At 40.3% G+C, this 27,152-nt stretch overlaps 1 protein-coding gene across 1 annotated transcript; it reads right to left on the minus strand.

The window, feature by feature from the left end:
• Positions 1–474: 474 nt before the first annotated feature.
• On the minus strand, positions 475–26,912 carry pdhx (pyruvate dehydrogenase complex component X). The gene is made up of 11 exons (XM_029434631.1): positions 26,750–26,912; positions 24,098–24,181; positions 21,886–21,986; positions 16,703–16,911; positions 15,615–15,713; positions 9,840–9,996; positions 8,777–8,924; positions 7,002–7,060; positions 4,932–5,090; positions 2,236–2,300; positions 475–1,400 (listed from the first exon to the last, which is right to left on the minus strand). Exons 1-11 carry the CDS (start codon positions 26,883–26,885, stop codon positions 1,145–1,147), a joined length of 1,473 nt encoding a protein of 490 aa, XP_029290491.1. The 5' UTR covers positions 26,886–26,912; the 3' UTR covers positions 475–1,144.
• Between the last annotated feature and the right edge of the window lie 240 nt (positions 26,913–27,152).

Below are 27,152 nucleotides of genomic sequence, written 5' to 3' on the forward strand. Positions count from 1 at the left end.
AAAATATGGGATAGAGGGGATGATGTGCAGTAAGGACTAGGCCTCAGTACATGGGTCACCTGCTCTACCAGGTGAGCTACCAGGGAGCTCGAGAGCAACGTCTTTGCCTTGTCAAACTGCACTAATTGCACTAATATTTCCAATGTGCTGCCCTTGTTTTAGTGTTTGGTGTGTAAAATGGAAATCTAAGCCAAAGACATGAGAAAGTATGAGATCACAACTTTCCCCATTTCAGCAGCTTCTTCCTTCATCTCCAACAGAAACAATACCAAACCGTGCTCACGCATATCCAAGATAAGCTCTGCCCGTGTGGTGCGGAAACGTATGTAAACAGCTGTTCTGCCCGCAAAGATAAACATCTGCCAGCAGAGACTGACCTGTATACTAAGCCCAGCAAATGATCCTAATTAGCTTAACACACACACTGTGTGCATGAGGCTGGGGATAAACATGTTGTAATGAGGCACACAGACATTTCAAGGTTGAACAATGTGTTTTATTGGCATCCAAGGAAATCATAACCTAAATGATTGTATTTATTTTGGATACACATGGACTTGGAAGATTAGTTTTCAGGGATGTCACAAGATCTGTTTTTAAATAAGTTAAATGTATTGACTTTGAACAATTAATTAGGTTCTTGAACTCTGTTCGAACACAGGAAATGGTTCATATGGGTTTACTCTCAACGGAAACTGCGTTGCCACTGATGTTCAGTAATAAATATAGTTTTTCTACAGAACAATTTGCATGTGTATTAATAGTAACACAGAGTAGATGCAATGGGACTGAAAAATAGAACTTAAAGTGAAATAACCACTTCATATATATACACACAACACTGGTGTGATATAACAACCACCCCTATTACAGTATGCCACTTCTGTCTTAATATTTGGCACCACTGCAAGAGTCCTCTACCACTCTAGCAGAAGCCCAGTTTAACTCCTGCATCACAAAGCCTGGCGATTTTATATCAGTAGCAATCCACAGATACAAGTTTATACCATGTACAAGCCTACTTTGTAAGCCCTGATCCAAGCATGAACTCAAATGAACTTTTTAAGAGCACAGGCTTCGTTATGCAGATGTTTCTTACTTTGTCCTCAAAAATCAATTTCATACAGCTACCTCACTTTGTATTTCAGGCTAGTGCCATGCGTTGCGGTTTTTCTAGGTTGCTGCGGAATTTATCGAGAAACCGCGAGGCTAATTCGTCATCCACTAGTCGTCCGTCACTGGACAGTGTTACGGTCATCAGCTGCTCGGTGCGCAGGGTCTGGTCATCCTCGCACAGTCGCAGCTCTGACCTGGAGGTCCCGACGGCAAGGATACATGCCTGAGGAGGGTTGATCACTGCGCTGAAGCCACTGATACCGAACATCCCCAGGTTAGATATACTGCCAGCGAGAAAAATGGAGAAGGGAGGGCGGACAGAATGTGAAGAGAGAAGAGACAGTACACATGTTACATCATTAGTCAAGCTCAGCAGGGAAGAAAATGCATTCAAATCAACTAAGCGGGCATAATGGAGACTCTAAAACCAGCTTCTTGATGCAAAAAAGAACATAACCTCGTGGAGAGAGTGAATAAAAAAAGGGGGGAGGGGGAATTATGTATTTTACTAAATAAAAACAGATCAGTAAAGATTATTACAGCAGCACCAAGTCTCTCTCTCTAAATGTTGTTGATGGTGAGCCAGACTGACCCGAGGGCAGGTTGCGGTTTTCCTTAATGAGAATTCTAGCTCAGGGGGATGGAAAAACGAATAGAGTAAGGGCGTACATATATATCCTCAGGAGGACAAAGAGGGCTGCATCTCCAAAGAAATTCATCGCTCCTGCCTGACACAGAAACCCCATTTATGGCTAAATGACACCATTAATTCTAATGAGTTGAAAAGCCTCCCTTCCACTTTTCTGCAATTGATGGCACAGTAACTGATGGTACTTGTCGCCCAAGACCACATTCAGTTGAGGCCTGCATTAAATGTAGAATATGCATAATATATTGAATATCTGTAGAGCCGGATTTGAGTCATAAGTCATAATGGCGGATATTTATGATGGCTATCTTACCGCCGAGAGGAAATTGTGAGATAGAATCAGTTGTTAGAGATTAAAAAGGCCACGCATGAAAAGGCAGTTTATGGAATTGAGTTACACTACATACTGCAGAAGAAAGACTGGAACATATTAAGTTACGCCAAAGAGATGATGTGTGTGTTAGGTTTACCTGAATGAGCCTCCCTGGTACTCCTCAGGTAGAAGTTTTCCATCGCGAGCCTTCTGGGCCAGAGCCTATGGAAACATTAAATATCACTCAAACTCAAGCAGATTCTTAGACAGGATGCAGGATACAGAGAGAGATGAGGAAAAACAATAATATTTGACAAACATGCGAGAGGTCACCAGAGTTAAGCACACACAGTATTGGGTAGAATCTATAGGCGATGGGACAAGATTTTGATGGTATCGGAGCTGCGTTTTGGTCCGAGTAGTATTGACCAATCACATTTGAGCAGGCTTTGGTTGAATGCAGGTAAACAGCCCGTGTGGTGGGAAAAAGAGGCGGAACGCATTGGCTGGGATGCAATGACACGGTGTCGCATTATGTTTCGGGACTGTACCTTAAGTCAGACTTTTTGGTATGACCTTAAATCTTTTTTTTTTTTAAAGATCATTAGAATCTCCACCCAAAATGTTATTGTTTTTGTTTGTTTTGATAATGAAGGTGTAACACAGGGTGGGGCGAGGAATGCCTCTAAAGAAAATGTATGATATAAATCGTATTGTTTTTTTAGCAACATTCCATATTCATACCAGAACATTTGCAAAATAGAAACCCAACCTTACGGTCTTCATGTCAAATTTATCCAATTTATTTATATAGCCCAATATCACAAATTACACATTTGTCTCAGTGGGCTTAACAGACTTCCTAAAAGGAAACCCCACAATTAAAGGGGGGAAAATGGAAGAAACCTCAGGGAGAGCAACTGAGGAGGGATCCCTCTCCCAGGACGGACAGACGTGCAATAGATGGCGTGTGTACAGGATAAACAACAAAACAAACAATGTCCTACATAAAAACCTGGACACACTAAAATACTGCATACCATTCAGGCCTTTTGATGAAAGGTGACAGGGGTCAACTTTCAAATATCATGTTCAAGAAAATTGAATTGAAGAAATGAATTGATTAAAATATCTAATAGCAAGAACACACTGCTGCAGCCACGTTCTGTGAAGTCAACTTCCATCAGAGCTTGAATTTGAGTGACAACCTTGGAGAAAACACAACGTATCTGGTGATCAACTCAACTTTCTCTAAGAGTTTCACTGCGATTCTCTACACAGTTGTAGCACAGATCAATTATGCTACAGACATTGCTGAAACAACAAGGCTACAGTTAAAGCTATCGTTCTAAGCTTTTTCTTTCAGCTGACCCTGCTGGGTGGCCACCGCATCTTTGTTCAACGTGAACTTTATTCAAATGGTAATGTACTTAAAAGGTTAATGCGGGGGCACAACCAACAGAGTCCAAAGTGACTCACAGGATCGTGAGACACAGTGGGATATGGTGGGCACATTTGAGAGAAGAGCTCTTCATGCAGCAGCGACCTCTCCATGCTTCATTCAAACCACATGTTGATTTTAATTTGGGACCAATAAGTAGACAAATGTAGATTTAATTCAAGGCAGTGGGTGGCAAAGCTCATTTTGAAGGCTTAAGTGGACTGCAGTGTTAGTGCCCATGCTTTATAGAAGCTGCTGTATGTGTTTGTGCACTAGTGATGGCAAATTCTCCTGCAGTGATTTGATCCTTAGCACCAACAAACATTACATTATTTAACTTGAAGTCATCAAAATTGTTTAATGAAGACAATGTATAATAAAAATGCAGCACACGATATTTTCCTCCATGGCTCGCCATAGGGGCAAACTAATGTTAATAAGAGTGCATTTCAAAAGTATAGAAGACAAAGATAAAGACCAGAAGAATTTAAATTCTCTGAACTTCCAACTTTGACCTGCAGTCTAACCTACACGTGCACTTTGGTGACTTGGTTCATTAGGAAACTTGATACCCACTAGACGTTATTCTGGAAGCAAAAATTACACCTAAAGTAGAAACAGTAAATGTATGCATTTTCCAAATAAAATATATATTAAAGATTATTTCTTAATTTGTTGAAGAATAAACAATACCACGTTTACTACTATTACAGCTGATCCTGCTACTGTTACTGCTGCTGAGACAGACATTTGATGTCAACGCTGTTCAGACTAATATTGTGTCATCAGGTCAAGAAGCAGTGTTCCAGTGTTTTGTTGCTCACAGCTGTTGAATCACACTTCATATCTTCACTGAGACATAACAGGCATAAATAAGGGCCTTGGACATTTGGGAATATTACACCTGGTCACTGCTGTTGAGAGAAATTACATTCATTACCCTCATTGAGAAATTCATCTATTTGATGTGTTTGTGTATGTGTGTGTGTGTGTGTGTGTGTGTGTGTGTGTGTGTGTGTGTCTTTAATGAGAAAGAGAGTGAGACTAATCATCGAGTGTGTGTCTGTACATGCATATCACATTTTGAGGGCACATTTATGCGTTTGTGAATAAATGCCTGAAAGACAACTGTAAATACAATATCTTCTCGCCAGAAGGTGAGCAGAGCTCTACAAATGCGCACAGAGTTTGTTTTTTCCATACAGTTGGGCTGCAGTCAATCCCAACTCCCTTATTTATTCCCACGTACAAATCAACAACAAACGCCGCCGCAGTTTGAAGTCATAACGAACCAACAGCAAAGGAAGTTTGAAAAACAAATGCCCTTGCAAGAAGGCTTTAGGGGACAACTCTAACGCCTGTGTTACCTCATAGCATATCACAAGATAATGGTTCATGATCTTATTTTTTACCTTAACATTAGCTGAGATCTCCTGGACTCCTTTGTTTGCAGCATCCCTGATGATGGGGGTAATGAGGCCTTTGTCAGTCGCCACTGCGATTGAAATGTGGACTGAATCAAGAGCGCAGGGTCCATCGCCAGACCAGGTCACATTCACTTCCGGCATCTCCTGGGATAGAAAGTCAGAGGTCAATCCTGGTTTAGTCAGATATTAACAATGAAAAATAACAAACAAATAGAGATAAAAAAAAGCCCTTCCTGTTTAGGTTTTACTGTGCTTCCATGCAGTTACTGAGTGAACAAAAAAAGCATTATATTATAGTAAATGAGGGGAAATCATTCATCGATTTGGGGGTGATTGGATACACCTGTTATCAGGCCAGTGAATCTAAAAGACAGATGCACTGCATATAAGGAATGTGTAGAAATCTATGCATACATAATCTGATATATCTGGATGATCTTGATCTTGATGAATCTGTTGTGGTGAAGGCTGAAAAGCTAAATATCTAAAGAATCTTTTGCACATAGTTCCCAGTAAATAACTGGGATAACCTTTCAGGCACAACTAGTGATTTTCTCACACATGCACTACATTCAGGAACATTTGTCTCGAGTCTGTTCACACATGCCAAGGTAATGTCTGAATAGACAGCCCAAGGGACAGTCCAGCAGATGGTTGAAATGCCACATTTATGGATACCAACCACCCTAAAACTCAACAGAAGACAAAGAAGATGGGGCAAGGCCGCAGGTAGGTGTTCGCTGCGGAAGACATCTCTTATTTTCAGGAACACGAAGGGAACATCTTTTTGTTAGGTGCCGATGTTCTTGTAATGTAATTAATATACAACAAGTTTGCGAGACAAGTAGCCCACTGTTTTTCGTGATCAACTTGAATCAGAAACACATCAAAAGAGCTTGGGTGGCAAATATGTCATCAGTGGAGTCTTGTGATAGGTTTGCTCGCTCCACGTGAAAGCGTCTTTCGTCAAATGTCCGTAACCTGTTGCCTGATCCTGCAATGTTACTGCTTCATTGACAACACAGTTGTACCGGCATGTACCAATATCCTTATCGATCCCTGCTTCCATTCACACATGAGCCCAGGAAATGATTCTGAACATGTCAGAGATAGACTGCATGTGGGAAAGGGACTTATGTTGAATTCTTGGGTTATCTGCCTATAAAAAGTACAGTCCAGTTTGATAAAAGTAAATCATTGACCTCAGATGCCTCGAGGGAAATTTACAGTTGCTTTTGGCAATGAGTCACATATCTCAGTTTAGTGCAGAAGCCAATCCACAGAGGTATTGTGACCAGGGACATAGTGTGTGGACTTATGAGAGAGCCATGTGGTGCTTTGGCATTTTACACTAACATTAAGTAACTGGGAATTGTACACATTCCTCACATTTACTGTAACACATGCAACAAACAGCCAGGTTTCTCAGCTGCTGCTTGATCTTCATAGAGCAACGTTTCCTACAGTGTGCTTGGGACAGTCTCCAGTGCCCATGACGTTGGGCTTAAGGCCAACGCAAATTCACTAAAGCATATACAATATTCCATTTTAAGTGAAAAGAAAACCATATGATTAGGATGTTCTTACCGGATGCCCCTGGCTGGAATAACTAAATCACCAGAGGACAATATCTATTTCTATGAACACTTTCCTCAAATCTGACAACAGTATCTTCATTTACAGCAGATGTTTTGTGTATTTCTAAAAGTGCTTAGGGAGATGGATGGTTTGAGAGACAAGACACCAACATTTAGTCTCGTCTTATAATAGCATGACCACCTGAATGAGCTAGCAACGAGGACCACAGAGAGCCCTTGTTGCAGCAGAGTTATAGAAATTAGAGACCTAATGATGTAGCCGGAGAAATCATTTACAATATGTACTACAGGTTGCTGCGTGTGTCAAGCACTGAAAGACATAAAACACCAGGTACTTGTAGGTATACAAGTTGAATAACCATGCATGTGCTTTACGTACACGTGTGTTCAGGGGATGAAGATGAACATGTTAAATGAACAAATGACGACAAAAGAAGTGATTCTGAACAAGACTTACTTTAAGTGTAACAGCAGCTGCTTTGATGATGAAATCATTAACAGACACTTTGATTTGTTCTGAAAAGACAAAGAAGAAAGCCCAATTCAAGCAACAAATGGACATATGGGCTTGTATTCTGTACGAGGCCTGTGAAGTGTGACGCTGTTCTCTTGCAAATGTAAGATTAGTGATATTACACCTTCCCTCAGGGGGAAAACACATCTTCTACATCCCCTATATCTTGTTGACCAGCTGATCAGAATCAGTCCCTCTCTATATGACTCAGTCACTATTTGCGTCTCTCTCCTCTCCGTGTGAATCACATTGGGCCAGGCGGGCTTGGCCTGGCATTGCTGCCAACTTGTACTAGAGTCCATTAGTGCAGTACCAGACGGTTATGAATGCTGTGAGCGGCATGATTAACGAGCTAACCGTGAAATCGCGCTGCTCCTGAACAATGAGAGTCCACAAAAACAACCGGGGAGAGAATCCCTCAGTACACACACAACCTCGCTAATAGGTCTGGAATGGCCGACCCCATTTCCTCCATCACAGAGACAGGACACGGAGAGATTTACCATTTGTTTGACAGCTAGGCAAAGTTTAGCTAAATAAAGCCAATTACGTGATTCAACTAAATGTTTAAAAATAGGAAATTGGCGAAGCACTCTTGCTATATCAACAAACAAATCTCCCTAAGTAAGCATGAGTTACATTTTAAGGAATTCATAAAAAGCAGCCGTTACGGAGCGACTGTTGAGACACAACAATGTTCCCTTTCTCTGGTTGTGGTGTAAACCTCACTTCACCTTCACCACACACACGCACATCCTGATGTGTGTTGCACAAGAAGCTGCGGTTAGCTCAATAACGGTTGCTAAGGAAGTCTGTGAAGAGCAGCTTGCCAAAACATGTGGAAGAAACTGCTAGTATTTTATTCATTCTCCAAATACTCTAGTTTTCAATCCAGTACCAACCTAACTGATACTGTGCGGATGGCCTGATCTCTTTACCGTTGCCCTCACACGTATCCTTTTCTACAGAGGCCTTTAATGCTTTTCCAGAGTCTTTTAAATAATTTATTCCTCTTGAATACTGTCATTACACAACACACCGAGAACAAACACGACAAAGAATCAATTTGAAAGACTTTGAACGGGAGTGAAATGATTACTCTGGTTGAGTGCTCTCCTCCTGTAAGCACAAAGGAACACCTATACAAACACCGTCAATTAATGAAAACCGGTTTCCTTTTCTACCGCATTTTGTCACTAAACTCGTTTGCTGATATGATTTGTTTTATGAATAGGTGCGAGCCATTTCAAGCTAGCAGAGGGACCTACGTGTATGACTTAATGTGGGCTGTCTTATCAGCCTTACATTGAGATGTGCAGTGTGAAGAAAGAGCAGATCGGATCAGTGTCAGATATTTAGCCATTTACAACCCGTACAACATGTGACCTCTCACCCAACCACACCGTGCCAGGTTATTCTTAGACCCTCTCTAGGGGAGAGAGAGAGAGAGAGAGAGAGAGAGAGAGAGAGAGATACTGGTTTGAACCAAAGGTACATGACCACCCTGAGATGACATGCAGCAGAGCTTCTCTCAATGCAGAAGACTATCCCCTTTGTCGACTGAGCAGTCATGTGAAAAACCCTGAAATCCACATCTTCATGGAAAAGTTCCCCTGCAAATGTTACTGTCAGACATTCCCTGCAGGACATGACACTAACATATGCATGTACAGTATAGAGTTAAAGTGTACACACAGTGTTTTATTACATTTTTATACCTTTGGCCAAGTTTTTGCGAAGATGCATGACGGCCGCCATGTCACAGTCAACAGAGGCATAGGCATGGGGGATGGTGGTCTTCGATTGCGTTAGTCTTTGAGCAATCACGCGGCGGATATTTGAGGCTGGGATCTCTGTGAACGTGCCCTGGGGAGGACAAGTGGAGGGAGGGGAGGTAAATAATAGAATGAGGAGAAAAGGGCATTTAGATTTAGAAGGGGGACAAGAAAAGGAATGTTAGTCGGACAGATCTGAGCTGCCATCACTCATGCATGGGGTTAACAATGTGAAGACGTTAATGACAAGCTTGTTTCAATGTGTTAATGATTGGCGAGGAGTGACTAAATGATTTTGTCTCTGAAAAAGGACATTAAAATTGAATATTGGTGCCAAATAACGGACAGATTGATAAAATCTGTACAGGATTGTAACACCAAAACTATCAATGTCCCATGTCCAAGATAGTTTTGGGTTTTACAATCCTCTAATCACAAGTTTCATCAAAATATGATATTACATCGACTCTTTGGACAACTATACGATATTTGCTGATATTCCAAAGTCTGCCAAAATAGAATTTTGATTCAATTAAATTCAGGGGCCTGCGATCGATATGAGACGATATCATATAACACAATCAGTTACATCAACTCACAAAAAGCTATTATTTGACAATAGTATTACTGGGCTCTTTCAGACCTTTAAATAAAAAAACAACATAATCTTTTTAATAAAAATAAAAAGTAAATAGACCTCCTATTGTTAAGAACTTGAAAATAAGAGTGCATCTTGAAGCGGATGATATTCATCGATGTTCAACACTTCGTATCGATGATATTGGATGGTTAATCATTGAATCAGTATATATTGGATGGGTCGTTACACCCCTATCAATGAGCCCAGTCTCTGTGCTCAGAGGCAAACAAATACATAAAGGGATAAGATGACGACTACAGCCGTGGAATACTCAAGATGAGCAAGTATTAATAGGCACTACCACCAAACAGACACCCTGTTGTGGAAATGTGTTTGTGAGAGGGCGATGGTGTGGCGAGTGCTCACCGGTGCTCCTGGTTTCCCTGGTACAGAGAGAGGAGGGATGTTGGGTCTGCTGCCTGGGGGCGGGGGGACAGCTGCCGGGGCGGGGACAGGACTCGGGGCAGCCATGGCTGGGGTTGCTTTCGGGGCAGGAGACGTTTTCAAGAGATTCAATGCATCTCTGTTAAAGTAAAAACAAAACAATAAAAGATATAATGCGAGCATCGTTTTATATATTCATTTGAATATTTATACACAATGAAATGCATACAATAATTTAGAGACAGAGGGGGGACAGGAGTGGTGTGTGTGTGTGTACGTGTGTGGAAATAAAGGGGCAACAAGCTGTACACGCATCCCATTGGAGCATTGGCTCAGAAAACATGTCAGGATAAGATTATATATTCAAGAAGTTAACACATGTTCATTCACAAACATTTACGTAGGAACAAAATATTTTCCAGACTGAAATAATGCTTTTGAGTCTATTTTTTTTGGGCCATCTTTTTTGAAAAAAGCACATGTGAGCTTCACTGATTCCCAGTATTCCCCTGTTTAAACAGATGAACTGTGCTTTTTCAAGTGTCTCGCAAACTTTTTTCTTTTCATCTTTCTTAATTTCTGGAATTTATTAATGATGGCCTAATTTCTACTGTGAACAACTAAATCAAACACTATTTCCTTCCGCTGTTGCTTTGACCATTATAAATGAAATTACAATTGTATGAAAAACAGTGGCATAGCTTATGATGGTACAACAATACATTATTCACGTATACGCTCCCGCTTGGCGAGCTTATGGGTGAATAATGTAGCACTCGGGTATGTTTTATCTGGATTGCATTTGTGTCTGGCTTGTAGAGAGAGGTAACTTTCGGTTATCCTCCAGTGGATGGGCGTCATGAGAATAATTTGCATTCACAAACAAACCCCATCAGGGTAAGGCTAGGCAGGATCAGGTGTCCGCTGCAGCAAGGGTTACAGTCATTCAAAAACCATCCATTGTCATTCCCACCAGCATGGTGAGCCATAGACATCCATACTTCTTAAAACAGTATCTTTTTCCTAAGGCTCTACAATTATTTTTTGCTACGGGCACCTAGTGTTATGCTGCATAGTTAAAAGACACACTTTACATATCCGAATTCCCTATTTACAGATCATCCCACAGCCAACTTGTGGGATTACAACTAACTACAAGGTTAGAGTAAACAATCCAGAATCAGAAGATATCATTTTCTGCATTTCACAGATTAAGGTTTCTTCTACTGCTACACTTTTGAAGGTATGAAAAAGGTAAAGGTAAAGAATCATGATTAAGTAAAAGATCTGCCGTGATTTCTTTTTTTCACCCATTCATTTTGGTTTTAGCATCAAAAGAAGTGGGAGGGGCAAGTATCAGGTGCGCCTACTTGAAGCTCTCTGTTTCATGTTTTGTGCACTGGGGTCCACCAACCCATCCAGTCTTTTGTCTGGGCCAGCTGCCTCTGACCTCGACATGTAGCCGGGAACCATCTGGGCCCCACAGCTATTTTCTCCATGTCCCTCTCTGAGCTGTATGTTTTTATTTCCATAGCACAAGAACTCCTCCCTCTCTCTCTCGCTCTCTTTCTCTCTCACTGGTAGGACTATTTGTTTCCTGAGGGATTGAGGCAATTTGGAAATCCCCCCAGCTAACCTGAGTGGAGCACATTGACGGTTTAATGATTACAGACCAGCATATTAAAGAAAGTGCAGCATAGGTGTATACTGCATACTGCATACTGCAATTTGACTGTTTGTAAGAGAACAGAGTAAGCACATTAACACAAAAGGTAATACAAATTATATTGAACATTACAAAAACAGAAAAAAAGGATCCAAAATGCGGAGTTGTGCAAACACAGTATTATAAATTCAAGAGTCAACAGCAGCCTACAGTGGACACGATGACGCCATAGAGACCGTTTGTGTAGCCGGTTGGCATGTGCTTTTTCACACTGACCATTTACACCCCAACTAACAGCCGAGGCAAAGGAGCCTCTGAAAGACTGAGAGGGCGAGCAGAATATTAAAAAGGGAATGAGGCCACGCACACACACACAAAAGCACCAAATGTACATGATTAAACTTTGTCTTCTACTGCCACCTAGGACAGGCTGAGAGGGGTGTCGTAGTCGTGGGAGCTGCTCTACTGGACTGCTGTGTGCTCTGCCTTTTTACATTTGTGTTAAAGAAAATATAACGTATGAATTTTTAAAAAATATATAAATATAAAATACATAACAATTAAGAGATGAAGACTTTAGTAAAAACACTAGAGAAGCATCACATGTACACAGTACGTACAACTACAATACATTTGCATAGCAGGAAAAGAAAGTTTTGCAGTCAAAGTGTTGCAGCAAGGAGATGTGCTTTTAAAAACAATGACTTTACAAACTGTAGCAACAACATTGTAGGGGGACAATATGACAGACTTTGCCACTAAAAAGGTAGTAACAGTCCTCTTTTAGCAAACGTCAATACTGTTACATTGTGTTTGACCTATAACATGGTGTCTGCATGGTTTTTATGTAGGTCCTGTGTGTATTCTTATAAAGTGAATAAAGTGCAGCTCTGGTGCTGTACATGCCAGAGAGCCCGGGATCAAGAACATCTCTCTTTGTTAGTGAATACCTGTGTTGGTTAAGGTCAAACAAAACTACTCTTTTGAGCCAGGCCCCATTGCTATTTAACCCCTTTTTGTGAGATTTGCCATTCATAGTATTAAACTTCTATACAGTAGGACTCAAACAGTGAAATAAACAGAGATACCACAGTTAAAAAAACATATATATTGTTTTGGTATGTTGCATAGAAATAACATTATATACTGAATATTTACATTTAAGATAGACTTAGTTATTTCAAACCAAAACAGCTGCTTGTAGCCAACAGTAACCGTTAATATTGGACATAAGCTGGCTACGAGAGGCTGACAGCTTACAGCTAATTGACTTCCCTCTTGAAGTTTCAATGTGTATCCTGCTTTAACTGACGTAATACTTCATGCCGAATATGTGAAATATAAAGCGTTATGCTGAATGTATACGGTTATATAGCAGTAAAGAGAAACCTTTCTTTGTTGTTTATAAACAGAATAGCTTTTCACACAGTGAACGCTTTATTAGGAAGATACTTATATACTTCATGGGTTTCTTAAGTGCCATCCTCTCCACATAAATGGAAGCGTTTCAGCTGCATTCACACAGGGCCATACAGTCATTCTGTCAGGAGGACAATACAAACAAAACACTAGTGCTAAAGCCAACGGTGAGATACAAATCATTGAAACCCTTACCCGACATTGGCTAACATTGCTATTTATGACGTTGATGGGGGAGACAAAAAGTAGTAACAGAAAAGTGTTTCTTTGTACCCAATTTGTATTTAAACCTCGTTGGGATTATGTAACATGCTATGATCTCATCCCTGGGTTGCGTGACCTCTTGGTATTCATGCCCACTATAGAGCGGCCTCACTAGAGCAGAGGGTGGAATGGGAGGGGTACCTTTCCCTGCTTTCAGTTTTATCTGATGTACCAAAAGGACAAAGGAAGGGAAATTGGGTCTATTCTGCCCTCTCTTGAAGGAGTTAAGCTTATGTGAAACTATTCTCACCAAGGAGATTTAGTTTCCAACAAGAACAGAACTGTTCAGTAGCACAACATACGTAAGCTATATCCTATAGGTTCAGCTCTGGTGGGACGTCAAAATTAAAATATTTACATATCCAAAAGACATTGGCTAAAAAGGAAAAGGCTTAATCTCACCACCTTAACAATGTTGGCATCAATTGGGTACTCAATAGGTCCCAAATATCCAGGGAACCTTTTAAAAGGATGTTTCCTTTTGGTAATTATATTGGACACTTTTGTTATGGAATTATTAGCAGGTTTCTGACCTAACAAACATTAGTAATGTATTCAACACCCTAGAAATGCACTGCTTTTCCAAACAGAAAAGCCACATGAATAAAGATAAATAATACACCTTTCATTCTCGAGCTAGGTCGTGCATTAAAAGTGACGCTCTGTATACTGTAACCGTTTTGAACAGCAACCAATTCAGAAAGCTCTCTTAGCAAAGATATGCACTGGTTTTTGTTAAACCTCTTGGCGTCTAGAGTCTTTTATCTCCTGCAGAAACTTCCTTTGCTTTCCTCCAGCATAAGCCTTCCTTTCTGAAGACTTTCTGAGCTAATTAACTAGCCTAGGTGTCAGTAAGTGATTTGGAGAGCCATTCATGCAAATCTTGAGTCCAACAAATGGTTTAAAGAAAATGAACTGAGCAAGCATGCCAAATCAAATCATTGGGATATAATTAAAACTGCATTACTAATTAACCAGTTTAATCTTCACAACCTAGAATTCTTGTTGACACAGAACATGCCCATTAACCTAGACAATTACAGCTTAATGACAAAGGAACGAGAGACAAAGAAAATCTGAAACTGCCTTTTCTAAAGAACATTGTACCTTGAGTTTTTAATTTGTCATTAAAATCATTATTCTAAATGGGTTAGATAAGGGTGCATATGAGACGCTTTCCCAGCAACACATTTGTATCTGATAAAACGGGTGTTAGTAAACATATAAATTGTAGTGGTATTAATAAGCTTTAAATGATCCTATTTATTTGCATTAACAGAAAAGGCTTCGTTTAATCTCTACCATGTATTATTCCTTACTGTGTTTGGTTTATGAAGCTTCATATACATTTCCCTTTTACTGTCCAAGACATACATCCCAGAAAACATATGGTCTGCGTTTCCATGGTCACCAGTGGGTTCTGGAGACTGGGTTGCTATGGCAACTGAAGTTGCTTAATGAGATTTCCCAGCAGGGAGTTCGGTGGTAACGAGAGTATTCCATCAGGTCCCCACTGATAGCAGGTAACCATTACAGCGGTGTGTGTTCACAGCTTTCTGTAGTGTGAATTCACCACATAATAGGATAAAAAAAATACAACTTAAAATCTTAACCACCTCAGTCGCATTTTTTCACTTATCTAGTCTCCCCCACATATTCATTGTCATTCACACTGCCTGCACTGTGGCTATACCTTCCCTTGTCCTGACTGACATCTCTTTCCCTCAGAGATACTTCAGTGTTACGATGGCCACAAGGGGACCCTTCCAATCTGTGCCCTTAAGCCTATTACTATGCTGAACAAGCACCTACTGCTACTGTCACATCGCTTCCTGTGTAAAACAATGAAGTAAAACACTTTCAACTCAATTTGTCAACTTTAATTCTTGACCAGTTTAAATTCATCTCAATGGCTTATCTTCTTTTATATAAAAAACTTTTTTTGCAGTTGAGAATTTAGCATTTCTTTCTCACTTTTACTAAATATAAAAAAAGCTTTTCAATGGAATATAGAAACAAGGAAGTAAAACAGGAAGTAAAAGATAAAAAGATAAGGTTAAAAAAACCTTGCTTATAATCTCTAATATATGACGCTTTCTTCAGTCACCAGTGGTACTTTAATTCATGTGAATATTAAGCATGTGATAGGCCATATTAGAAACCATTAATAGGCTTCATAAATCATTACAGCTTTGACCTCAAAATCCTAAAGAAATTAAATTGTATTTACAAAAAATACATAGTCAAAACATTTCCATCAAGAACAAGGCAAATTGTTTTGCTTCTTATAACTTCAGACTGGGCCTAATGAAAGAGATGTCTGCTTGTGTGTTAATGTAATCAGGGAGGTTCTGTATCATACCGGCTTGCATTAAGAGGCCTTAACTAACCCATTCATCCATACTCACTCCTTGGTGATAAGTCCTCTTGGTCCAGTGGCTGTGGCCAATTTTGGGTCTAAACCATGAGTGTCGAGGATATGTCTTGCTGCCGGACTTAGACGTAAGCTGGAAGAGGAAGAGAGAGTAAGCCACAAAACTTTACACTCTAGCTCAGGTCGTGAGTTCAATACCAGGGCTGCCACCATTGCGCCCCTGAGCAAGGTACTTAACCCCCAGTTGCTCCAGGGAGATTGTCCCTGTAGTTAGTTCACTGTAAGTCGCTCTGGATATGAGCGTCCGCTAAATGACCTGTAATGTAATGCACCCAATTAATTCCGGGTCCAATAAAACGTTACATAAAACATTTCGGTCTAACTTTAGAATATCACTGACTAAGTGTTCATAAAATACGTTAAAGAACCTATTGCTGAGCTCAGATACCATCTTTTTTCTCAGTTTTAGTTCTACTTGACCTCACTGCCTTTTAATAGCCCATTTCTGTATCGAGCGCCTGATAACCATGCGTGCTACACAGCACATCCACCTTTCATCCCCGTCAAGCTGATGCAGCCGTGGTGCCAATCTGAGAATGTGGACGGGCTCAGCGTAAAGTGTTTGCATAACAAATAGGGTCTGTTTGTTCTGTGGCAGCTCTTTTGCTTTCCACAAGAGTATTTATTGTGTAAACAGGGATCGGTAGAATCTCACACATTTTGCAATGTGAACAGAGCAAGATCATCTTCCTCAACGTTGTTAGATGGTGGTAAATTCAAGACCTGAAATCAGCATGGCTGTATAACCAAAAGGAATGAGCTTTAATTAATGTATCGTGTCACTTATTTTAACAAGCATGGCCTGATATTAAAGCTAACATTGAACTAGTTATTAGTATTACCTAATGAATTATACTGTGGGTACAAAATCAAGTTTATTTAGGGGTAAAATGATCAGTTTTGAGACTGAAATGGGCTAAAGAAGGCTACATTGTAAGTTTAAATGTCCACGACTGCTGCCCAGAACATGAGACCTTCCATTAGGAAAGGAGGTTTCATTCACTTGAATAATCTATACAGTGTGCGATTTCTGCAGCTAAAAAGAAGGAAGGCAACACTCACGGTCCTGAAGTGGCTCGTTTTGGTGGAGTAGCTGGAGAGGGAGCAGCAGGGGGCACAACTGGGGCAGCGGCTACATCTGTAGCAGGTGGAGCTGCAGATGGAGCGGCAGCATCTGGAGGGGGGATCTCAACCTGCTTCCAGTCTTGCCCTTCGTCCACCATGAGGGCAATGAGAGTGCCCAGGGGCACGTTGCGACTTCCCTCCTCCATCTGTAAAGAGGGCAAGAGTTCACTTATACAGTAAGCAACTGAGTTCACTAGAATAAAAAAAAGAGATGAAGGGAAAGTGAAACTGAAGTTAATCAGTTAACTAGTGGTCATTGAACATCAGATTTTGACAGGCATTATTAGGGGACCTCTTGAAACATCACAGCCTACTCACTCGCATCAATTTCCATCATTCTATTTTCTCCCCTGTTAACTTGACAAATCTTACAAAAACCCTGCTGTGCTGGAATAGGTTTTTGGAGTGCAATCGGTTGTGTTTTCATGCTGTTCAAAGCCGTCAACTATTGATTCACTATCTTGTTGAGGAGTAATTCAAATCCACTGCAAGCCTTATGCTACTCTCCCCAAGCTGCGCAAGGTGTTGTTCCTCAGTCAATAGCGAGTTTAAATCAAAGGCCAGGCACAATACACAGGGTTTGGCTGCTGCACTTTATCTATATAAAAAAGGTATCCACTTAGTGAGCAGCCTCTGAAAAGGTGTAGCTCGATGTCAGTAGAAGAACAGGAAGAAGAAAGAAAAGGAGGCAAAAATATATCTGCTACTTCTAACAATTGACCAGATGAAAAAAGAATGTGCAGTTTCACACTAAAATGGTAAAAATTGAAAACGCCATGAGTAAATCCACAGTAATCAACCACCCCGACCCCCTTCCTCTAGCAGGCTTGCAAAATCAAAAGCTAATAAAAGATAATCATCTCCACCTAACTGGAAAGAAAAGCTGAACATATGAACACCTGCGCTCACGAGTAGAAAGAGCTGCTCTTCCGTGATCATTCTGTGCTAATATAGACATGCAGCTCGTGCCAGTAAGTATCATTGCAAAGCAAAGCACTGTCGTACTGAGGTACATTAACCTAGTAGATTGAATCACTACTTTTGAAAGGTAAAGTCTGTGAAGCGAACATTAACAACCAAAAGGACGGTGGCGAGCACAAAGCTTGTAAAATGCATCGATGACGGAAATTTCAGATAAAAAAGGTATAAACTTTAAACAAAAAGGTACGATGTGTGATTAACATACATCTAAAGAGATCAAAAGACGGGATCCGTAATATACTACATTTATTCATTGCCCACACCAACACCCACCCCCACACACACAGTTTCAGTGTATAGGATAGTCATAAGAGATTGTTTTAAAATTCTAGGTATCAGTTTATCAACACAATATAACACAAATAACATCAAACATTACACAACACGTATTTAGAAAACCCTTACAAAAAGATTCAAATATCCATAAATTGTGTTTGTAAATTCTGTGAGGAAATATATTTGCAAGTACTGGCAGCCCAGCAGAATGGTGCACTACACAATTACTAGTTAGCTTGTGAGTTTAATGCTGTTTTGTTCCGTTCTGACTTTCTATCCTTAGCTTCATCCTCCACCTCGCGGGCTGAGAATGTATTTGTGGTAGTTGACCCCAAGGGAAATATTAAAAACTAAATAAAATACTTATTGTAGTCTAGATCAGTGTCCATCTAGACAATCTGATTGGATGTAAACCTTTCAGAAAACATGGACATGCAATGTGTAAGGCCTATCATATCAGCGTAACAGTTAACTTTACTGGCAGAATGTGTCGTTGAGCAATATAAGAAAACGATTCCAAAGAAGTGTGATAGTGTCAGCAAGTGCATTTCGCACAAACAGGGAAGTTGTGAAAATGGAACACAAAACACAAACTGCATCAAGAGTGGTTTCATTTTAAGACCCACCACACACACACACACTGCACACCTTAATGCTAGCATAGCACTCGGGTAGATTCTGAGTAAAGTCACACGCACTGTAAACAGTATACATGCTGGGAAGTTGCATAAACGGATGTTTAGGACACTGTAGTGGTGTGGGGCTCAACACTGCCATCAAATGGTTATAGAACACATTAAAACCTATTTGAAGTATAAATGATGCTCAGACCTCAGCGTTTGTAAATATTCGCTGTGTGTGGTAAATTTAGTTTCACTTCATGCCCGAGGATGTGCTGCTGAAAAAGCTTATTGTACGATCACATTTTCACCGTGCGCACGAGAACTTAGACAAAACATTTATCACAACTAGAGCGTGAAAGACTTCTAAAACCATTTATGCGATCAAAGGGAACAATAACCTACACCCTTTGGGCCAGATACAAATATTTAATTGTTTTAAAATATTTGTGTATCACTGTGATCAGATTATGTCAACAATTTGCCAAACAGTACATTTTGAATTCTGTTCCATTTAATAATTAAATTTACATTTTATCTTTTTTTTTTTTACATGGATGGTTGATCCCTTCTGAATAAACTAATTAGTTAATGTTTGATCTCTGATCTTCATGTCATGTCCTCACAGCCATCCTTTCTCTGATGCTTAATGAAAATGGGCTCATGACTGAAGAAAGACAGTTAGCCTGATCCAGTCTTTAGCCTTTCCTGTGGCCACATTCTTATTGTGAAACGTTTAACACATCTGAAAAAGGGCTTTTAAGGAACATCTCCAGAGACCATCAGCTAGACTAATGATATTACAAAGTCAGCCCACATTTATGTGGAGGTTTAACCTACTAATCTCCAAACTGTTATCATACAGCCATACAAGCCCCCCCCCCCCCCCCGAGTCTAAACAGCTCAGTTGCAATAAGCTTGGCATGGACAATTATCAACATTCCCTTTAATTTAATTAAGATGGTTGGCTGAGGTAGCTGTAAAGCTTGGGATGTACGTTGTTACAGGGGCATCAGATCATGGTCAAAGTGTCCATATTATTTATTGCTCTCCACTCTCTGTTCTCGCTATAATGTGTCACTTCTATCCCAACCACTTTCCCCAATGCACTGCCGGTCTTTATTTATGAACTGTAAAATAAGTCAGTTCAGCCTTTTTGCCAAAAGCCTAAAAGGCTATTTATTCTCATTTTTTAATAAAAGAAAACAGGTTTTTCAGCCATTTTGACTTAAGATTGCTGCACGGGTAGAAAGAAAAATTGATTTAGAAAACATAGCTGTAATTGTCTCATTATATCCCTTATATGACAGTGTGTGTAGATGAGGACAGGGAATAAAATGGGAAACTGAAAGGTTAGCACTGCAGAATCATCAATACATCCTTATATTCACACATATCCGTCAGTCCCTTCTGCCATGTGATTCATGATATCAATCACGAACTCATCCACAATCAACTCCCTTCTGATGTTCCTATTCTTACATTTCTAGACCAGTATTCTCCATTTAAAGCTCAGCATTCATCTTCATATACATCTAAACACAGAGAAGCCATGAGCATCAATGGTATGTTTCTGCAAACACATGCGTGTCATTTTCCAAAGGCTGTGATTGATTGTACCCAGGGCTGATTTTCAGATTGAAGCCCTCGGGTCGGGGAAGAGCAAGGCAGTAAGAGTATGATGAGATACAGTAATCTGCGTTCATAGTGCTGGTCCCCCTACCCCCACATCCTAATATCAAAATAATCTATCCCTTGTTCGCTCACCCCCAAGAGCCGTGGTTGGAAATTGGTAGAGGGCCAAAGCAGTACTTGACCCCCATAAATAACCCCTGAGGAGCACAGGAAGTCCCACGTCTACTGAAGCCTGCCCAGGCACTTGGCCACAGGCTGGTAATTATGGTCGCCTCTAAATTAGAAAACTGCCTAGGTGCTTGGCAAGCGACAATTACACTACTAAGACCTAACACACTCTATCCCAGACAAAGCGGATGCCACATTGCCCATGCCATGTAATGGTGCACACATCTCTGAAATATTGCCACTAGCTGCTGATTTTTTTCATTAACTATACAAACACTCTCTAACACAGAGCAAGAGAGAGCTTGGGGGCTTATCTAATGCAGACCATCTTTCTCTGCCAGCTGAAGCTCTAAAGCCCCTACCCCCAATTCTTGGGTGGTTGCTATGGAAACTACCTCATCCCCACAGTGGCAAAGACAAGGATGGAGTAAGGGAATGTGAACTAATGTGAAGTGAAAGGCAGGACACAAACAAAACCAGAGATATAATCCTGTAGATTATAATTGACAATCAACCCTCCGGTTATTCATTGATTCATTTAGTTATTTCTAGGTTTGTGGTTGTGCGTGAAAAGAGTATGTATTGTTCATGAACAATGCATCTGTGTGCTCATTCGTGATGTGCATTTGCTGGTGAAGGCTGGCTGTGTATTTGTTTTTTGTTGCACAAAACGGAAACGTCGGCTAATTAAACCCCGCTCCACTCGGGCGTCGCCAGAATGTGAGCATGTCCAAAATGACATGGCTTGGGAACAACTTGTGCTATTAGATAGGGCACTCTCTGTGACATGGAGCATGGGTTTGTGCTTTTGTGCATGCACAGGGATAGACACAGCAATACATCACTGTACCCTTGGTTTTTAAAATAGGGAAGCAAAAAAAAAAGGTTAACTTAAATCTTGCATACAAAACTAGGAAATCCTCCCCCTACCTCCCACTTCACATGCTGTATTCAGATCTCTCACAGATCAGTGAAAAAGCAAAAGAAGATAAAACGAACATGAGGTGGACTACGGATGAAAGAAAACGGATCGCTCTGCCTTTGGCAGCCTATTAAAAATTCAACCGACAAACCGCACAATGGAGGCGGGGAGAAATATTTGTCACTGAAGACACCTCGTCTAAGCTTTGCTGTCACTGTATAGCAGATTTAACAAGCGTAGCCAATTAGCATAGGCAACGAGGAAACACTGAAACATTCACACTATGTGAATATAAACTCCATTCAAAAACATAGCCATTACTATGGCAAATCGCTGACTTTACATAAGTTTGAAGGCGTAATAAATAAAAAGAAAATATCACAATTTAAAATCCTGGTGATGACACACACTTCCAATTCAAAACATTTACATACTCCTCCAACCAAACACTGAGTACACCTGTATTCCTGTATCTAATCATCCGCTGGAGAGGTGTATTTGTGTTTTTGCTCACTCACCAATATCTTTGCCATGATACCATCGTCATTGGATTCCAGGGTAACAACAGCCTTGTCCGTCTCAATCTCACACAGGGCATCACCGGCTGCCACTGCCTCACCTGCAAAAGTGAACAAACACATCCAGGAAATCTAATATCATTAATAATCCCTAATTCCCAAAGCAACGTCTTCATTAAGGGGTTTCTGACCTAAGGTGCAAATGACTAATATTAGCTATGGGTTTGGGTTCACACACACACACACACACACACACACACACACACACACACACACACACACACACACACACACACACACACACACACACACACACACACACACACACACACACACACACACACACACACACAACCTTTTAACCTTCAATTTAAAATGTGTGTGAGAGAAAACATCTGCTCGGGCTTTGGACTACATATCAAATGAAGAGCCTAATCAATGTTTCATGGAAAAGAATGTGAGATACGGAAACGCAGCGTGTCTGAGAAGGCGAGATCGTCTCCCAACCTTAGAATCCTAGTAGATTCCCAGTGGTCCAACCCATGAGAGAGCTGGAATATATTAGCATCTGCTTAGCAATGAAAGAGGATGGCAATTTGGAGCCACTGGTTCAATTCTTCCACGCTCATATATCCATTTTGTGCTACACCTGTTTTGGGCAATAACTTAAATGGAGCTTCCAATGGAATAATACAAAGACACATGGACCTTATTGTCTCCTTGGACAAAAAGAAGAGTAGAAAAAAAACCTACTGTTGTCAGTGGTACAGCTCTGTCGTACAGGAAATGCATTTTAGAAATCAATAGTTCAGTGTTGAAGATACAAAATAATTTGGTTACATTGTAGCCCTCACATGTAGAGAGGCAAGGCGCGGTATGATTGAATCGTCTTCGTGACATATGTCCATGTGTTAAGAAGCAAGGAGGAGATAAGGTACATATGAGATAAAGGTCAAAGGTTATCCAAATCTGACATCTGGTCACATCTCTATCTTCTGGCAGAACAAGCTGTAAGAGGGTGCATCATCTGGGTGGGCATGTAGCATTGGGAAATCAAGGACAGCACTATGACAAAGACAAAAAGGTATCTCGCAAAACTTCAAATGGTTGCCTCAATTGAAAAAGAGTTTGTAAGCTATTTTTAATGTAGAGAGATGCATGGGAAGGAAAACGTAGGAACAGGGTGAGTAGGATGGGGATGGGTGAGGGGAGCGTTGAAAGAGCACAGCGAGTATTGACGTTGGAAGCCCTGAGAGCAGTAGTAGAGTCAAAATTGGATTTGTATGATGCTTTAACACCGTATGACCCCAGGGGTTAGGTGTGATGTGTAACATTAAAGATTAAACAGGCGACCTCGAACCTTTTCCCCTCTGCTCAAAAGAAAGGCAACAAACAATATATATTTAGACTACATAGGTATGCAGATCAGGGTTATGTTAACATAATAAATCTGCACAAATAAATAAGATGCTGAAATTGTTTCAATGCGGGAAAAACTGCTTCATTTAATCACATTCAAGCGAGATGGTTTTATTTTATGTTAAATTATAGTTTCGCTAGCTATAAAATATGTTTTCTACACTATAAAAACATGTCTTCAAAATGTTTTTTTTACCATGATATAAAATAAGAGCTTTTAGCAAGCTCTCTTAAAACCCTATAATGAATTTAGGGGTGTAAAAAGTAGCATCCCGGATGTGTTTATTTTTCTTTCCATTTCTCACTTTCACACTCAAGTACATATCTCACCCCGAGTAACAGAAGCACATGGCAACACAGCGAAGCGTCCAATCAGAATTCAGTTTTCTGCCTCCTGATAAATGAGAGTGTGGTTGAGGCGTCTGGCTGGGCAGGGCTGCTAAGCCGTAATGAATAATGACTGTCGTGTTTCCTTGAGCCAATTAGCCACCAAAGGCCCTCAGGTGCTTCCAGTGCTCAATCCTCTGCATTACAGAGCAATGTGATGTCATCAAGTAAATGACTGGTGCTACAGTTGGTCCATCATTGTGGGAAAAAGGAAATGCAGAGCTTTTTAAACCGATGAGCAGAGATGCAGAAGGTGTTACTGTGAGAACTGCATACCTTTGGACCAACCTGCTGAATCTACTGACCTGCTAAACAGTAGATGTAGCAGATCAATTAGAGGAAGTGAAGAAAAAATGTGTGATAATGACAGCTGGGAAATTAAGTCTTAGGTCATGTGTTTTTTTACCTTCCTTTTTCAGCCATTTGACTATGTTTCCTTCCTCCATGGTGGGGGAGAGTGCAGGCATTTGCACTTTGACTGGACTGACACCTACAGGATAGAAAGAGAATAATACAATTTAAGTCAGGGCTCATCATGCTTAAAACTACAGCAGACACATTTCAATAAAAATCATATTCAGAACCATGCTACGGCCTGATCTTTTGGCATCAACTAGTCTACGTGAACGTCTAAATAAATCAAGCAAGACACCCACAAGTAGTGTTTGGCAGAGGACTCAGGGGGTTTCAACATGTTCAACTGGGCAGCAGGGCACAGGAAGAGACCGTGCCACGATGACAGGAGAACACTGCCAGGCACTTATGTCATTTTGATCGTTGCTGACACTGCACCAGAGGCTGCAGAGGCACTCGTACTCTTGCAGGCCTAAAATCGACCATCAAAGCCCCCCACTGTCACCAGCTGCTGCCACTCAGAAGGCCAGGGTTCAACTGGCTCACAGCACTGTGGTGGACACCGGGTCTCCACTCTCACGGTGGCCAGAGGCATCACTGCTAAAGCCTGCAGTGCTAAAGATAAAAGAACTGCCAAGCGTATTGTTTACATTACACAATTCAAACAGGAACACGCCTTTGTTAAGTGTATTGTATATGCTAAGTTAACTCCTCACATGACACAGACATTTATGATGTATAGAAAGGTATGGTAGTATGGTCTTCCAATTTTACAATGCATGTTATTACCAATCAAATCCAATAAACGACTAATCTCTCAACCCAGCAGGTTCCTCCAATTATTCTATGAATCAGAACATGACACTTTTTTATCTAAGCTATTAAAATAAATAAAATAAAGTAAAACAGACAAAAAACAATACATTTAATTAAAATTACAAATTGAATCTGGAATCAAAGAGGCAATGACTAAGACTTTTTTAAATGATCACATTGTAGAGGCCATGTAGGACTTGCTGCTTTTCATGTCAATAAACCATTTTCAATAAAATAATTGAAATCCTGTGTGTTCTCTGGACATGTTGTGAGCTGCTGCCATCTGCTGGATATTTGGCAATGTCACAAAACAGAAGGCTAATATAATCCAAATATCAATATTTTTGATACTTTACTTTTTTAATTGTCCTCTAGTGTTTTAAGATTAAGAATACTATTAGCCTAACTGTTAAACATGTCTACCTGCCCATTTATGTGTGTGTGTGTGTGTGTGTGTGTGTGTGTGTGTGTGTGTGTGTGTGTGTGTGTGTGAAGAACAATCCGTCCAACTCCATATTTACATATTCATATATCATTCAGACTTAACATGAATCACTCCTCTCTGTCTGTGTGTGTGTTTTATATATAGTAAGTATTAAGTAATATATTTTCCCAGCAGACACTCTGACACGTCATAGTAAGAAAAAGCACAGGTACACTTAATAACAAGGATAATAGCAGCAACTGTGCAGGCTTGCTTACTGGCACAATTTGGAATGGAGCCATATTTAATGTGATTAGTTACACTAGTGCTTTGCCTGCTATGACATGTAAAACTGTCTGCAGTAAAACACCTACTAAAATGATGAGCAGCATAGTATCGATCCAATAGTCATAAATAAATGCCACATTTTAAAAGAAAACCTTTTAAACATTCCCATAGCTCTGGTTCTCAACATTCCTCTCACATTATCCTTTAGTTTAGTCCAACAACTAATTATTTATATCCTGAATTTTTTCCCAGAGCCTATGAATGGGGTTGAATACCTGCCAAGCAGTAAGCTGTTCCCGACTGGTCCTCCCCCTAAAACTTTAGTCTCTTTTAAGACTTTAAGATGCATACTTGCCGTGTATTGTTGTGTAGGACTATGATGTGTATTGTTGTGTTTGGTGTGTGTTGTCTTGCCAATGCAGTGCCAAAAACACATTTCCATTTTATGCATATCTAAGGGATAATAACACAATCTGAATCTGAATAATAACAACCTACTAAAGAGTGTTAAATACAATAATTTTGTGGAACTGACTATTACTTCCCAAACCTGGTTGTGAGTATTACTCAAATGTTTTGTAATAAAGGAACTGGACTCACTTTTGCATGAAACCACAGGTGATAGATGCCATACAGAGAGGGAGAGCAACGCATTGGTAAATAAGATTGTGTGTAGCCTTAACTTAAAAGGCTTTCGGTCAGAGAAAATAAAAATGTGTCACTCGTATTTGTTTTACATTAAAAAAGGATGCAGCTAGCATAGCTGAACGACTTCAACCCAACCCCACACACACACACACAACTGTAGGTTGCGGTTTGGTGACAGTCCACGTCTATCGCAATTTGATTCCCAGTTTGTAACAGGTGTGGTAATTTGACGAACATTTTAAAATGTAGCCTACGTTACATGTTCCCATCATGTATGGACTCCGCTCTCTCGTAATTTGAGGTCAAATAAAGCCCTCATTATTCAGGCAGGAATTCAACACACAAGTCTGCCCCTTCACCAACACTGTTATTACTTATCATGTTATGAAACACAATAACAAAGTAACCTCATTACACGGTGAACATTACTGCAAGTAAAACAAACGATGATAGCAAATGCAGCAGCAGCAGCAGCAGCAGCAGCAGAGAGAAGGACAGCTGTGCTCATAGTACTCTGTCAACACTCACCGAGCATCCATGGTGACCGAAAGAAGTGTCTGACATGCTCCTGACATGGGTGCGTGGCCCATAAACATTTCTTAAAATGAGATAATCTAAGGCCAAAAGAAATCCCTTGACGACCCAGACGCAAGGAGGCCGCCATGTTGTCGTCCTCCGTCGGTGAGAGGTGTCCGTACAAATGCCTGACAGTAAAACAGCGGAGAGGTAGAAGTATAGTTACATTTAATAATTCTAATTAATATTGTGAACGGTATTGATTTACAGAAAACTTTTAAACATTTCTGATGATTTTTCCCCTATTTAATTTACACAGAAAAATGTAAAATGTATTTATTTAGAGATAAATGAGCAGGCTTAAAACAAGTAGCTATATAGGGTCCTGCGAGGTCCTTTTCACTGTAGTTCTATT

The sequence above is a fragment of the Cottoperca gobio genome, chromosome 6 (genome assembly GCF_900634415.1).
Source record: "Cottoperca gobio chromosome 6, fCotGob3.1, whole genome shotgun sequence".
In the NCBI taxonomy this organism is placed as follows: Eukaryota; Metazoa; Chordata; class Actinopteri; order Perciformes; family Bovichtidae; genus Cottoperca; species Cottoperca gobio.